Source organism: Pseudorca crassidens, chromosome 5 (genome assembly GCF_039906515.1).
Source record: "Pseudorca crassidens isolate mPseCra1 chromosome 5, mPseCra1.hap1, whole genome shotgun sequence".
Taxonomy (NCBI): domain Eukaryota; kingdom Metazoa; phylum Chordata; class Mammalia; order Artiodactyla; family Delphinidae; genus Pseudorca; species Pseudorca crassidens.
This window is the reverse complement of record NC_090300.1, coordinates 140,364,342-140,379,980: the sequence shown is the minus strand read 5'-3', so window position 1 is coordinate 140,379,980 and position 15,639 is coordinate 140,364,342. Positions and strand designations below refer to the sequence as shown.

General features: G+C 46.6%; 1 protein-coding gene across 5 annotated transcripts in view; it reads right to left on the bottom strand.

Moving 5' to 3' along the window:
* The window catches only part of DOP1B (DOP1 leucine zipper like protein B), a 108,924-nt gene that overhangs the window by 51,232 nt on the left and 42,053 nt on the right, over window positions 1-15,639 (bottom strand). For all 5 annotated transcript variants that reach the window (XR_010943843.1, XM_067739450.1, XM_067739451.1 and 2 more), the window contains 7 exons: window positions 14,047-14,156; window positions 13,317-13,431; window positions 10,548-10,668; window positions 7,522-7,641; window positions 5,131-5,233; window positions 4,208-4,399; window positions 2,078-2,762 (listed from right to left, as the gene is read on the bottom strand). Coding sequence is in view for 4 of the 5 variants with exons in the window: in XM_067739450.1 (XP_067595551.1) it covers window positions 2,078-2,762; window positions 4,208-4,399; window positions 5,131-5,233; window positions 7,522-7,641; window positions 10,548-10,668; window positions 13,317-13,431; window positions 14,047-14,156 (1,446 nt within the window). In the remaining variant the exon portion in view is untranslated. The remainder of the gene's footprint in view (window positions 1-2,077; window positions 2,763-4,207; window positions 4,400-5,130; window positions 5,234-7,521; window positions 7,642-10,547; window positions 10,669-13,316; window positions 13,432-14,046; window positions 14,157-15,639) is intronic.

Here is a 15,639-nt window from a genome sequence, read left to right as displayed (position 1 = left end):
TCAGGGCCAGAGGACAAATGAGACCAAGTCTGGTTTCATGCGCTTGTTAGATTATTCAAATTCTGCAAAGGTCGGTCTCAGGGTTTTGAAATGATTCAAAATGTTTGTTTTCATGTCATTAAAAATTTTTTTAAATATAGTAAAATTTGAGTTAAAAAACTTTTTTTTTTTGAAATTTACAGAGTCAAAATCACATTTTTTTGGTGCAGAGTTCAAAATGTGTTTTCAAAGCCCTCTTGGTGGTAGGGCACGTGCCATTAGCTTTAAAAGAGGCCGAAAATACGCTGAAGCTATCAATTCTAAATGCATTTCTTCCAAGTATACTGTCATTTGCAGTTCATGAGCCAGAGACAAATTGCATGGGGCGTTTAAGGTAATGACAGGTGGAGAAATCTTCACCCTCTGCTCCCACCAACTTAATCACTCTTTCTTCTTTTCCACTTTTTCCTCCATCCCTTTTTCCTTTCAAGTGTTCACTGCCTGCAATGGACCCAGCTGTGTCTGCCCAACATTCCCACGTTGAAGCCCTCACTCCCAATGTGATGGTATTTGGAGGCGGGGCTTAGGGGAGGTGATTAGGTCTAGATGAGGTCCTGAGTGTGCGGCCTTCAGGATGGGACTGGTGCCCTTCTAAGAAGAGACAACAGAGAGAGCCCCCTACCGCTGCCCCCCAGCCAGGACGTGAACATACGGTGAGAAGGTGGCAGTCTATAACCAAGGGGAGAGCTCTCACCAGAAACTGACTATGCTGGCACCCTGATCTCAAACTTCTAGACCCAGAGCTGTGAGAAAATAAATTGCTTTTGTTTAAGCCCCCCAGCCTACGGCAGTTTGTTACGGCAGCCCAAGCTAAGACACTGCCTGTTATGGGTTGAACTGTGTCCTCGTAAAAATTCTTATGTTGAAGTCCTAACCCCTTAGAATGGGACCCTATTGGGAAATAGGTCATGCAGATGTCATTAATTAAAATGAGGTCATGGGGAGTTCCCTGGTGGTCCAGTGGTTAGGACTTGGAGCTTTCACTGCTGTGGGCCCAGGTTCGATCCCTGGCCAGGGAAGAGACAAGATCCCGCAGCTGCGTGGCCAAATAAATAAATATTGGATAAACTAAAATGAGCAGAGTGGGCCCCAAACCCAATATAACAGGTGCCTTATAGAAGGGAAATTTGAACACAGACATATACACAGGAAGAACACCATGGAAAGATCAGAGTTGGGCTGCCACAAGCCCAGGAACTACCAGAGGCTAAAGGAGGCTTGAACACATCCTTCCCCAGCACCTTCCGAGGGAGCGTGGGCTTGCCAACACGTGGACCTCAGACTCTGGCCTCCAGACCCATGAGACGATCCATTTCTATTGTTTAAGCCACTTAGTTTGTGATACTTTGTTATGGCAGCCGTAGCAAACTAGTATGTAAAGCTTTAAGAGCAGGTCTCACGAAAGAGTCTAGGTACTGACTACCATAAGCACCTTTAACGTGCCAGACTTTGTTTTTCTTTTTTCTGTGGCGACGCCCCGTAGCATGTGGGATCTTGGTTCCCCAACCAGGGATGGAACCCGTGCCCCCCGCAGCGGGAGCGTGGAGTCTTAACCACTGGACTGCCGGGGAAGTCCCAGTCCCAGACCTTTTGACGGGCTTTGCTAGACACCCCTAGTTTAAAAATACAGACCCCGGGGCTTCCCTGGTGGCGCAGTGGTTGAGAGTCCGCCTGCCGATGCAGGGGACACGGGTTCGTGCCCCAGTCTGGGAAGATCCCACGTGCCACAGAGCGGCTGGGCCCGTGAGCCATGGTCACTGAGCCTGCGCGTCCGGAGCCTGTGCTCTGCAATGGGAGAGGCCACAGCAGTGAAAGGCCCGCATACCGTAAAAAAAAAAAAAAAAATACAGACCCCGCCTCATCAATTTCCCATCTGGTGAGACAAATCCAAACCACACAGGCTAACTACAAAACCAGGAAGGAAACAAACATGGCACACAGTTCCTTCTCGGCCGCTGTGATTTTAGCTCGTCTCTAAACCTCCACTGCCAGAGTCCCAAGGCTCCTCCACGGGACTCTAGCCGGGCCGCCCTCTTACCCGGCAGCTGGAAGAGCGCGTCGCAGAGCTGCTCGGTCTCCTCCTGGGACAGGTACACGGGGAAGGTGGCGCAGTCCAGCAGCAGGTGGCAGGCCGCGGCGAAGGCCTCCCTGCAGCCCTCCCTCGGGCTCCCCGGGTCAAGGACCACCTGGTCCACGGCCCACTCCTCCTCCCCCTTGCGGCCAGGGCTGCTGGGCAGGGGCGAGGGTGTCTCCAAGCTCTTTGTCTTGAATGGAGACCCTCGCACCGTGAACAGGTCCGAGAGCATCTGCCTGAACTGGGGCCCGCCGAGGGGCTTGGCCTCCCACGAGCTCTTCCTCCCCGAGTCGCTGCCCGCCGTGCCCCGCACCCCACCCTCCTCCCTCGGGCCTGTGGGCTCTGCCAACTTGGTTTCTTCTCCGGATGCCATCAGCTGTGCTCCAAAAATGTTCTTGTGGGCAAAGTTGGCAATTAGCTCCTGGAGGCAAAGAAACGTCCTCTGCATGCTGCCGCCCTTCTTCCAGACGTCGTCTTTGTCTGGAGAAACCCTGGGAACCCTCAGGTGCTCAGAGAGCTCTGGCGACGAAGCACTGAGGCCGATGCCACTGTCTTCAGATTTAAGCGGAGGAAATGGAGCGTCTTCATCACCAGGAAGCACTGCGTTTGTGCCTAAAATTACTTCACCGTTTTCACCTTTGACTGGACTCTGCAAAGAATGGAAGTTTGTACCGTGTATCTCGAAAGGCCAAGGGATTCAAACATCAACTGAATCAGGCTACGAACGCATCCTCCCTGCTTTTCAAAATCACAGTTCTCTGCCCCGAGAGGATCCCTGTGTACACGTGTATAATACAATGGAGAGGGCACGCAGGGGGCAGGAGAAAGGCGGCCGGCCCAGCGAGGCGGCTGGCCAAGCCCTGTGCTCTTTGGGTGGGCTGGCTTTGAGCCCACTTTATTTATTTAGGCCCTTCAGGGTCCAACAGGGTTATTTAAAAACAGCTTCTGCCAGATGTAAAAATATGAATGAGGAAACTGGGCTGAGTGTAAAATAAAGGCACAAAGGAATGAAACAAGGGGAAACAGCTAGAACAAAGTGTTTACCCCCGTACATGTTTCACACACACACATATATATGCGTGTATACATTCTGTGGCTTTTCCAAAAGGATGACACTTCAACCTTTAATGAATCAACCTCTCATACTGTTACTCAGCTCATACGGCATTAAACTGAAGACTTTTCAGCATTTGACCCACTGTGCTCTTCGGGGAAGACTGAGACAGTATCACGCAATTTTAGAAACACAGTGTTATTTATATTTGTACACTACACGTGCTTAAACTTTATATCTTACAACCTTTTTAGGATATTTTTTTCCAACAGCTGTAACAGCTAGGAAAAAAGAAGGAAAAAAAAAAGACTAACTTAGAGAATGAAGCAACAGTCTGTAATTAATTTGCAAACTGAGATGCAAGCCCCATGGGGCAGGCATCTGCCCCCAGCACTAACCAACACACACAGCTGTCTTTCAGGAATGCTTCGCTTTTTTAGTCTGTTTGCACACCTGTCTGCCATTGCACCGAATGGATTTCAAGGGCAGAATTTTCAAATCCCTAAACAAAGTAGAAAATAAAAATAATTCAAAGACCATGGGCCGGGGCTTCCCTGGTGGCGCAGTGGTTGAGAGTCCGCCTGCCGATGCAGGGGACACAGGTTCGTGGCCCGGTCCGGGAAGATCCCACATGCCGCGGAGCGCCTGGGCCCGTGAGCCATGGCCGCTGAGCCTGCGCATCTGGAGCCTGTGCTCCGCAACGGGAGAGGCCACAACAGTGAGAGGCCCACGTACCGCAAAAAAAACCAAAAATACAAAATTACATGTATACAAACATACACACAGAAAGGTCTGGACGGTGAGCTGTGTCTAACCATTAGCTTACTGATGGGCTTCAGCAGGAAGTAGCAGGGCAGAGTGTGAAACGACTGGGGGTTGCTCCCACACTAAAAGTTTTTATGAAGTGTGTGAGGATTTTAGAAGCGTGTTTTAGATATTACCGATATATCTTCTAATCTTTATCCCTACGCGGGAAGGTACAAGGTTCCTTTAGCCCAGGAAGGTACAAGGTTCCCACTTCAGCTCCTCCCAGCACGTACCAAGCTTCCACTTGCAGGCTCTGTGTCCAGGTAGGAAGGCGGCATCTGGACCTTGCTGAGCACTTTGAAACATGTCTTCAAGGCGTGCGTGAGTTCAGGTAAGCTTAGCGCCTCCATTTCCTTGGCCAGAGACTGCACCAGGCAGCCAAGCACCTGAGGGAGGTACTGGGTTTGCACCTCAGAGTAAAGTTCCTGTGAAACAGAGACACGGGTTTAATGTGTAACCAGTAGAAAATTCAAATTTTTTTTACAGCATAAGTTTGTTTCACATTAATTCCCAAATCAGAAAACAAAATAATATTTCTTTTTGATCTAAATAAATCAGTGGACGTTCTTCCGCTCCTATCAGGTGGCTTTCCTCTTTCTAGCAGAACATAGTCGCCACATTTATTTCTATATTAAAGAAATCAATTTCTTTTGAGAAAATTAGCCAAGGCTGTGACTTTAACTAAGAAATGCATTTACTCTCTGGGACTTCCCTGGCAAGCCAGTGGTTAAGACTCTGTGCTTCCACCGCAGGGGGCACAGGTTCCATCCCTGGTCAGGGAACGAAGATCCCGCGTGCCGCGCAACGCGGCCAAATAAATAAATAAAAATTTTAAAAAAGGACATACGTTAACTCTCACTCTTAAATAACTGTTGTTATTTAGGATGGATGACACTCAGCTCATCATCTGGTTTCCATAACTTCAGCTCAGCCCACTTACAACTGGCTCAAAAGTTATAAGCCCTTATATTAAAAGGACCTAAAAGAGACAACATCCAGCTACATCTTCCATGCTGAAACACACATTAACACAGTGCTATGTATTTAGGTAAAACTACTTCTTCAGTAAGTTTAGGTTCATAAAAAGGCCAACAACACTAATCAGAATGTAAGTAACAGCCAGCATTGGGTCATCTCCTTAGAGCAAAGGACCTACCAGGGGGATCACGTCCAGGAGGAACACAAGGAGGGTGCAGAGCTCCGAGACTGTCGGGGGGGCGCCGACGCGTCTCCCGGCAGCGTGACTCTGCTTTGCGGGTCTGCGTGAGTCGCAGGAAAGAAAAACAACTCTCTTATAATAATTTCAAGCGTTTCCTATGATTTCCAATAAAGTCGCTTTATTCTATTTCAACCATAATGAAAGACAGCTTCTGCAGTTCTAATAATGAAGCTTTGGTGCCAAAAACTATCTAACATAGACAAGTGTCAATAAGTCTTGAATCTGCTTGTCTCCAAAACAGGTTCACTCTGACTTGAACTTCATCAGACCAGGTGAGGGTGGTCCATGCCCACGTGGGATTCCCTACCCAGCAGATCTGGAGCTACCAACAGCAACAATTCCAGGCCCCCAGCCCCAAACCAAAGGCATGTTCCCGGGGAAAGGGCCTGGTGACAGAATGCAGGACAGCTGTTCAATTTGCTGTCAGAGCAACCAGAGACAGCTCCCTGCATTGTCACCAGGAGCTCATCCCCACGAGCTGCTTAGAATTTCTCAGCTCCCACAGAGAAGTGTAACTCCACTGGGCTTATCTTATTCTCAAGCTCAACACTTTCTTTTCAAGAAGTAGGCAACTGGATACGTAAGTTACAAAGTCAACATACTAGTTACCAAAACAGTAATTTTGGATTCGTCTAGCTATCACAGTACGATTCAACCTGAGTTAATTTTCTTCATTGTAAATTATCGCTTAGTTATCTTGGCATTTATCTTGGTAAGGGACTCAAGAACTGTAACCACTACATCTGGGAGATTCTGCTGCTGGGTGCCTGCTCTGAAGAGACCCATGCATCTGTGTGTAAAGAGACAGGACCAACATGGTCACCAGAGTACTATTTGCAACAATGAAAAGACTGAAACTGGTTTATTCACACACTGGACTACTATACCTAAGATGAATGAACTACGTGTATATGAATTTCCAAAGGGCTGTGGACCATACCCCACCCCCCAAAACAACACAGTGCAAGAAGTTATATACACCTTGATAGTATTTATATAAAATTTGAACAGACAAAACAGACTATATCATTTCTGGGTACACATGTTATAAAAACACAGGTATCACAGGACAGACATGAATTTCAGAACAGTGATGAAAGCTGGGATGAAAGGAGGGAAAAGTGCTGGGAAGGTGGGGAGTTAGCTCTATCTGGGTAGCAACATTTTATTCCTTTAATAAAAAAGATGTGAAAAACAATGATCAAGTGTGGTCTATAATTTCAGCAATGGGTGCATGAGTGTCTGACGTCATTTCCCATCCTTTCTTACATTGGAATGTTTCATAGTTAATTTTTTTTTTTTTTTAAAGAAAGCACTCCTCGTAACTCTGAAATGGAACTAAGCTGACCAAAATACACTCTAGCCTCAGTATAACATGGCCTTGCTGTCCGCCGTGGATCCGATTACAATTAATTTACTCATCACAGGTTTGAACACCTGCTGGGGCCTGGCACCAGACGAGGCAAAGGGCATGGCAGGAGCAGCTGGGACGTCGGGCACGCCTGGTTCTAATCTCAGCTGCTGCCGATCTGCTGTGCAATGTCACACAAGGTACTTCACATCTCTGAGCTCCTCTTTCTTATATGATGGATGGCCCTGCTTCTCCTGGGGGTGTCCAGGGGATGGCCCGCGGCAAACGTTAATAAGTTATGCTTTGATTACAGTTGCAGGTACTGAAGACACTGTGAGAACACAGAGCAGTCCAAAGGACGTGACAAGAATGAAGTTTCACAGCATGACTCACAGGACAAAATGGGGTTTGAGAGATTACATCAGTCCTCCTTCACAGCAAAAATCACACGGGAAAGGACTCCACAGGGAAGTTTGCTGTCCTGAGCACGCCACCGCCAGCAATTTGGAGGTGGTGCAAGTCACCAGATTGAAAGTGACGGGAAAGCTGATTATAGGAGCTTAGAACATGAATGCTTTCATCTGAACAGTTACACACCAATTTCAATAAGAATTTAAGATGACTGATGATTTCAAAAGCACTCTTTCCAGTCCCAGGACCACAAAACTAAGCTTCCTGAATAGATTAGGGCTCCAAGGGCACCATGCAAAGAAAGCCGATTAGATGAACCCAACCAGAAAATGCACAGGCGAGTTTCTGAAGTTCGACTTCAATGAGGAAGCTTCAGTATCATGTGAACCTTCTCAATGGCACTGTTTTTAGTTCTATTATGATTTTAAGTGAATTCTATCGTGTACTCAGCAGAGACGACCCAGCATTAGCGAGTTAAGTATAATCTGACCACAACAAGCAGCTACGAAACCATGACACCCTCAATTCCTTCCCACATGTTCACAAGCCGTGAACTGGAGGCTTACCTAAAACAGTCCTCAAAGCACCTTGTCATGTAATCCCAGAGGAAGTCTGTGCTTAGGGATGTGATGAGCAAATTCACTGTTTTAACAATCTCAGAGGCATTTCTGTTTTCTTTTATTGTACTGTAAAGGAAGAGGGATATTTATAAATATATCTATGAAAAAACCTGTATTACGGGAATGCCATGTCTGAAAAACGAATTCATTGTACCATTTACAACTTATTTCTAGAGAGACTGACAAACTCGGTTATAGATAAAAAGTATTACTGTTCTTATATAGGGAAGAGAATGCATCGTGCCATCCTAAACAGTATTTATACTGATCCATTCCCTCAGAAGTAAGCTTAAGAGCTATTGTAGGACTTCCCTGGTGGCGCAGTGGTTAAGAATCCGCCTGCCAATGCAGGGACACGGGTTCGAGCCCTGGTCCGGGAAGATCCCACATGTCGCGGAGCAACTAAGCCCGTGCACCACAACTACTGAGCCTGCGCTCTAGAGCCTGCAAGCCACAACTACTGAGCCCGTGCGCCACAACTACTAAGCCTGCACTCTAGAGCCCACAAGCCACAACTACTGAAGCCCGTGCGCCTAGAGCCCGTGCTCCACAACAAGAGAAGCCACCGCAATGAGAAGCCCATGCACTGCAATGCAAGAGTAGCCCTTGCTCGTGGCAACTAGAGAAAGCCCTCACGCACCAACGAAGACCCAACACAGCCAAAAACAAATAAATAAATACGTAAATAAATTAAAGAAAAAAGAGCTATTGTAAAAAAGAATGTTATATGGAAAACCAGTTTTAGTCCAACCATAGGTAATTACATACACTATTGGTGGAATAACATAGTACAGCCATTTAGGAGGGAAATTTGGCTAACATTTAAATGCACATCTTCTGTGACTCAGGAAATTTATTCTAGGGATTTATCCTACAGAAATCCTTGTAGAGGTACACAAAAATGTAGGCAAAGGGGGACTTCCTTGGTGGTCCAGTGTTAAGACACTGCACTTCCAATGCAGGGGGCATGGGTTCAATCCCTGGTCGGGGAACAAAGATCCCTCATGCTGCACAGCTCGGCCAGGAAAAAAAAAAAAAAAGATGTAGGCATAAGGATATCATGACAATGTCATTTTGAGGCAGGAGATAGATGGGCTCCAGGCTAGGCCTTTACAACTGGCCTCCTGTTTACATTTGTTGGGGCAGGAAAAAGGTGGGCTTCAGGCTGGACACTTACAACTAGCCTCCTGTTTGCATTTCCTGAGACAGGAGATAGATGGGCTCCAGGTTAGGCATTTACATCCAGCCTCCTGTTTGCACTTCGAAAGAGAAATAACAGCAGAAACAGAGTAAACAGCCAGGCTTTGTCTCCTGAGGACACTTTATGATAACAGTCATGGCAGGAACAGAGAGGGGCTAAACCCTGTCTAAGTAAAAGATGGAGAGGTCACATATTTCCCATCCTTGGGGCAAGGGAGACATGGCGTGTGCGCAGAAAGGCTCCTTGGGGGTCAGAAAGGAGGGGCCGCCACCCCACAATAGGTGATGCCAAGGCCCCCGCCATGGACCTCTGGGCTGGAATCCGTCCTGGAAAAAAGCTGCACACACATATCGGGGAGGGTCCTAGGGCAGGTCAGGTGTGGAAAAAGAAACTTAAATAAACGGTTTCTCTGTGTGCTCTCCCACTTGTCGTGCTGTGCCTCTAATAATAAACTTTGCACCTGCTTTTACAGTTTTTGCCTCCTTGAAACAGTCTTGCTTTCAAACGGAGGCAAGAGCCAGGGAAAATTTGAGTCTAGTCTCTTGCCCTTGCTGGTCTAGTGGCTAGGATTCCTGGTTTTCATCCAGGCTGCCCAGGTTCGATTCCTGAGCAGGGAACTAAGATCTTGCTTCAAGCCACCCCTTACTGCTGCTGCCTCTCTGAGATCAATTTTAAAATATTGAAAAAGTGGAAACCGCCCAAAAGTCAATCAATAAGAGATTGGTCAATCAGTCAGGATTTCTTAAATAAGTGTAACTCCTTACTGAGGACTTAAAGGCAACCACTATCCTCCAGGAGAAGAGTGTAGACCTATTCACAACTTGCATTAAAAAAAAACAAACAGGCAACTAAACAGGTACTGTAACTCCACCTTAAAAATAAATGATAGGCAGCTGTGTACTTATGCACTGAAAATCTGAAAAGAAATACAAATGTTGTATGTTTTTCTCTGAAGGGCAGTGGGATTATGGGTAATATCTTTTCCCGTGATGCCTTCAAATATTGGTATACTCTACCATGAACATGTATTACTTTTCATATCAGGAAAACAATAAACTACTCTCACTCTGCTAGAAAAAAGCAAACACTAAAGACTCTTGGTACACTTACAATTAATACACCAGAAAAATCTTCTAATCGATTTAAATTTTTAATACACCCAACGCCGAGTCAGGGAGGAGGAAATCATATTAAGAGTAAAGTAAAAAGGAAGAGGTTGTACTACCTTAGGAAGTACAAAGACAGAACAAAACACAGGGCTGATGGCTAACTACACACTTTAAGTTATCGCCACGTCTGCTGTCTCCCAAACCCCACTCACCCTGCCTCCAGGGCCCTAGAGCGCCTTCATGCCCCTGGGGTGCCCTCGCCTTGCTCCCTGCTACCCGCCTTCTGACTGGTCTCCTGAAGACCCACACCCACTCGCCCCACTTCCTGATCTGACCTCCCGCCGGCCCTCCCCCCCCCCGTCACTCACCACTTGTAAACCAGACCCAGTTGCCTTTGTTGAGCAACTTTTCACACCTGATCAGTAAATACGGTTTGTACTTCCCAGTGTGGGGCAGAGACAAGATCAAACTCCTTTTAATCATCACAATATTCAATAGGGAAGAGTCGATTCATATCGATTAAGAGCACAGGTTATTTTAAGGCGTGGCCTGACCCTCTGCATCCCCACTTTCTTGAGCACTTCACAATTTATGGTAAACAGAGAAAAAAAATCATGGCATTAGGGAGGGAGGAAGAGTGAAGTTGGAAGCCCCACCAGTACCTTATCAGTGAATTTCCACTCTGAGTGTAGCTCAGTTTAAGATCAGAGCCGAGAGCAGCTCTGCAGTAAGAATAAAAGGCCCGGATGACTTCGAGGAACAAATTCTCAACAACTTGAGGCCCTGCAATTGAAAAGGAAATGTCCAGATAAATAAATTAATAATCAAAATGTTTTCTTAAAAATCCATTGTAAACCAGTGACAAACGTGTAAAGCGTATTGAGAGTAACTCTATCTAACACATAGATAATTTATATAGTCTTAAATGTATGGAAACTTTAGTTGCGACAATGACACCTTTAGCTGGAGGAATAACATCTGTGAAAACAGCCAACATTTTTGTAGCGCTTACTGTGTGCTGGCCACTGTTCTAAGCATTCTATAACTATTAACTTACTTAATCCTCACAATAGCCACAGAACCAGGTATGCAATCAGGTAGGCTGTCCCAATTACAAGGGGACAAGAGGACTGAGGCCCAGACCTGAATAACTTGCCCCAGGAAGATTCTCGAAGGAGGCAGGGAGTGGGCTAAATGTTTTAAGTGTGCAGAGACTGCCTGGCCAGAGATCGTCACTCCACAGAAGCACCAACAGAGTAGGGCAACTTCCTATTCTGAATTCTTTAACTGATGAGCTAGAACGACACAAAAGAAATAACACCAGCCCAGAAAAGCCTCAGATGGCACAAAAGAACTGGACCCTGCCCGATAGGCAGTTGGAAGGCAGCTGGACATTTCTGCTCCACAAACATCAACCAGCAGGCCTGAAGGGAGGGCGTGACTTCCCACTCATGTATTCAGAGGAATGAACACAGGATGATTCAGAGAAAACAAAAGCTCTGTCAAACAAGGAATCAGCAAATAATCTAAACTCTTACGCTTCCAAAGACAAAAGGTCTCTTTTCCACGATAAACTCCAGGTGTATTTTATCTATAGCATAACACCGCCAAATGCTTTTTACTAGTGAAGGAAAGCTTGTGGTCAGGATTCCAGGGGAAGAAATGAGGACGTGGCTAAAGCCTGGTGGCCAAAGCACAGATAAGACTGACCTATGACCCTCCTATGCCTTCTAGTCTACGTTATCAATCCACTCCTTTGCCCTTCAAGTGTGTCTTTCCTTGGAAAACTAAATTATCAGGTAGGACGAATTTGCTGGGATGGGGCAGAAGCCTGCCATTCACTCCCCCCACCCCCACCCCCCCCTCCAGAAAATATGACCTGGAGCCCAAGCTAGCTCAGTGCTTTACTTGGCTCACGTCAAGGCCTTGACGTAAAACACCCATCTCCAAGAGTGGAGCTTGGAGGCACAAAAGCTTCTTCGTGCTTTGACTTTGGTCAAGAGCAGCCAGGGCTGCACCTGTCCTGGTACCCAAGTTCACTGGTGTTACATGAGTAGCATCTCGGGATGGGCCGTCCGAGGGCCATTAAGGAAGCACCAGAGTCCTGACAAAGAGGGCTCAGGCTCTGGAGTCAAACAGACTTCAGAGTCTGAGTCCCAGTTCCTGGGTGGCCCCTGGCAAATGACTTCGCCTTGCTCAACCTTAGTCTCTCCCTCTGTAGAATGTGTACAGTAAGAAAATCTACCCCAGGGTTGTTGGAGGTACAGAAGTATGCAAGGAGATGCGTATTAACGATGCACAAAATAACTGCTCAAAAAAAGTCACCATTATTATTAACAACAGTGAAAACACACCAGGACCTCAGTCTCCCTTCCGTCTCCCTCGACCAGAAGGCCTTGTTTCCCTTTGTACACCTAGAGCCTAGCACCTTCCCTGCTGCACAGATGCCCCACGCCCGTCTCTGAATGCATAAACAAAGGGTCCCCATCCTGAGGCCAGAGGGAGGAGGAACTGAAAGAACACCCTCAGCTCTCGTTCTCTGCAAACGGCACCCGGACAGTGGGCACGACCTGAGCGCTCAGATGATGCCATCAGGGATGAATCCCACGGAGAAGGGGGTTTCCTTCCTTGTTACCGTGTTCAAGGGATGAGATGTTGAGATCTTAACAGTGAATGGATACTGGGGCAGTTACTTTTTTTTTTTTTTTGCGGCACGCGGGCCTCTCACTGTTGTGGCCTCTCCCGTTGCAGAGCGCAGGCTCCGGACGCGCAGGCTCAGCGGCCATGGCTCACGGGCCCAGCCGCTCCGCAGCATGTGGGATCCTCCCGGACCAGGGCATGAACCCGTGTCCCCTGCATCAGCAGGCGGACTCTCAACCACTGCGCCACCAGGGAAGCCCCAGTTTCTTTTTTTTTAAAGGAAGGGAGAGAAGGTCACTTTCCTCAATGGGTGCCCAGAGGACCACGGTATATAAGGGGCGACCCTTTTGGAACTAGAGTCTAGTTCAAACCCTTTCATTTGACAGAGGGAAACAGTGAGGCCCAAACAGCAGAAGGGGCTTGCCCAGGGTCACAAGGCAAGAAGATGGAGGAACGTCCCCTATTTGCTTCAGAATACAATCAAGGCTCAGTTGAAGAAATGATTTGATTGAAGAAACGTTCTCACAAGGTCAGTACTGTATGTGCCCTACAGGCACGCGCGCAGACGAGCACAACAGCTCAAAGGTATTATAATTTCTTCACAAAAACGTTCAAGTAATTGTGCAAAACTTTTAAGTGGTGCCCAGATGATGAAAACTGAAACACACAGCATGACTAAACTACTTCAAGATTCTGAACTTCCAAAGATTAAACTGTATTCTAAATAACACGTTGATTGTATCTCACCGGCGTTTTAATGGTGTATGATGGTAAAGCTCATCTAATGTTACCTATTTCTGGCTTGTCAAGCAGACTGGTAAGGATGCGGAAAGGCTTCAGGTACATGTGGTGGCGTTCCTCTACGTCAGCATCAGGGAACTTCTGGTGCAGTATCTCAGCCAGACCCTGTTTTTTTTTTTAAAGCCACATATTAGGGTATTATATAAAGTACAGTATGACCTTATTGGTTGTTCTAGTTGTTAAATGCTCTGGGATAGAAGTAAAAGCAGTCATGCAGCACGAGGTGACTACAGTCGGCCCTCCATATCGTGGGTTCTGCAGATTGAAAATATTCGGGAAAAAAATTCCAGAAAGTTCCCAAAAGCAAAACTTGAATTTGTCGTGCACTGGCAACTACTTATATAGCATTTACACTGTATTCTACAACTATTTACAAAGCATTTATATCGTAAGTAATCTAGAGATGGTATCATAGGTAATCTAGAGACGGGTTAAGGTATGAGGATGAGTATAGGTTACATGCAAAGACCAGGCCAAGTTATAAATATAAGGGACTTGAGCATCTGTTGATTTTGGTATCCATGGGGGTGGGGTGGGGTAGGGGGCTGCTGGAATCAATCTCCTGCAGATTCCAAGGGACAACCATACACGAGACTTTCCCAACCGTGTACCAAGGAACAGCCCCCCTGTCTACTTCTGAGGTCCCACAAGGAACTCCACTGAAGAACCATGGTCAGGAATGCCCTGATTGGGATCTACTTTCCAGAAATGCTCCTTTACCTCAACTAAAAGATCCTTGGAATATTTCTCAAAAAAATACGAGGACTGGTCTTCATAAGAATTTGAGATTTCCGATTCCGGCACAATGGTATTTCCTTTAATATCTGAACCTATAAAAGAACAAGCACCATGAGCTGTAAAGAAATCTATACATTTAAAGTACATCTTATTGTGCAAAGGTCTCATGCTCTGACATTTTTGTTTGTTTGGGGTTTTTTTGTTTTTTTGTTTTTTGGTTTTTTTTTTGCGGTACGCTGGCCTCTCACTGTTGTGGCCTCTCCCGCTGCGGAGCACAGGCTCCGGACGCGCAGGCTCAGCGGCCATGGCTCACGGGCCCAGCCGCTCCGCGGCATGTGGGATCTTCCCAGACCGGGGCACGAACCCGTGTCCCCTGCATCGGCAAGTGGACTCCCAACCACCGCGCCACCAGGGAAGTCCCTATTGGTTTTGTGTTGTTTTGTTGGGTTTTTTTTGCTCTGACATTATTAAAAATACAATTCCTCCAACAGAAAACCAAAATCAGATCCAGCAAAACCGAGACCTATTTTCTTCTGACAGTGGTGGGCCAGGGATCAGACAGGCAGAACTCCATCTCAACGGGCATCAATTTAGTTTACCCCAAGAATTCATCCTGAGTGTCTTTGACAAGTGTGGTTACAAGGATCTAATAGAATGAGTATCATTTTTAAAAACCAGTATTTATTTGTATGGCACTACATAAAAAATCAAGGTATTCTCAACCACATGCCCTCATTTTGAGCCTTGGTTAAGTCTCTAAGGTCCTCAGGGCAAGGAACAGCATCTTTCTAAGCAGAGAGTCTGGACCCCTGGGGTCGTGGCTAAGCAAGTCGGAGCCGGTCCTGTCTACATACAGCGCGCCGAGCCCCACTGGAAGGCAGCCATGCATTTAACAAAATCATCCTTTTAACAGAAATGCTCAAAGAGCCTGTGAATATCCTTCTGGAAACCCTTCTTCTGTGCTATGACTTCTGGAAGTTTTACAACTAGGGGAAGAAAGGTTAAGAGGACTTTCTGACATTGGTATGGGAAGATCTATGAGGGTTGAAAAAAAAAAAAAAGCTGAGAAGCAGAGGATTTTTGGGGCAAAAAAATACTCTGTGTGACACTATAACGGTAGACGCATGTCATTATACCTTTGTCTAAACCCACAGAATGCACAGCACCAAGTGTGAACCCCTGTGTAAACAGCCGACTGTGGGTGACGATAAGGTATCAGTGTAGGTTCCTCGACTGTAATAAACGTGCCACTCCAGTGGGTGATGCCGGTGATAGGGTAGGCCGTGCTTGGCGGGGAGGAGGGAGGAGGTGGGAACTCTGGACCTTCCTCTTAGTTTTGCTGTGACCCTAAAACTGTACTAAAAAAATAAAGTCTTTCTAAAAAAAAACTATGGAGATTTTTCACAATCGCTCTGTAAACCACCTTCTCTTAGGTACACAGACTTGGGAATTTTAGGCCCTATGATTTCCTGGACTTGTCCCCCTGAAGCCTTCCATCCAACAGTCAACGGCTCCTTTCCTACAGGTCTGCAGTCTGTTCACAAGAACACATGCTCACAGAAACATGAACCAGGG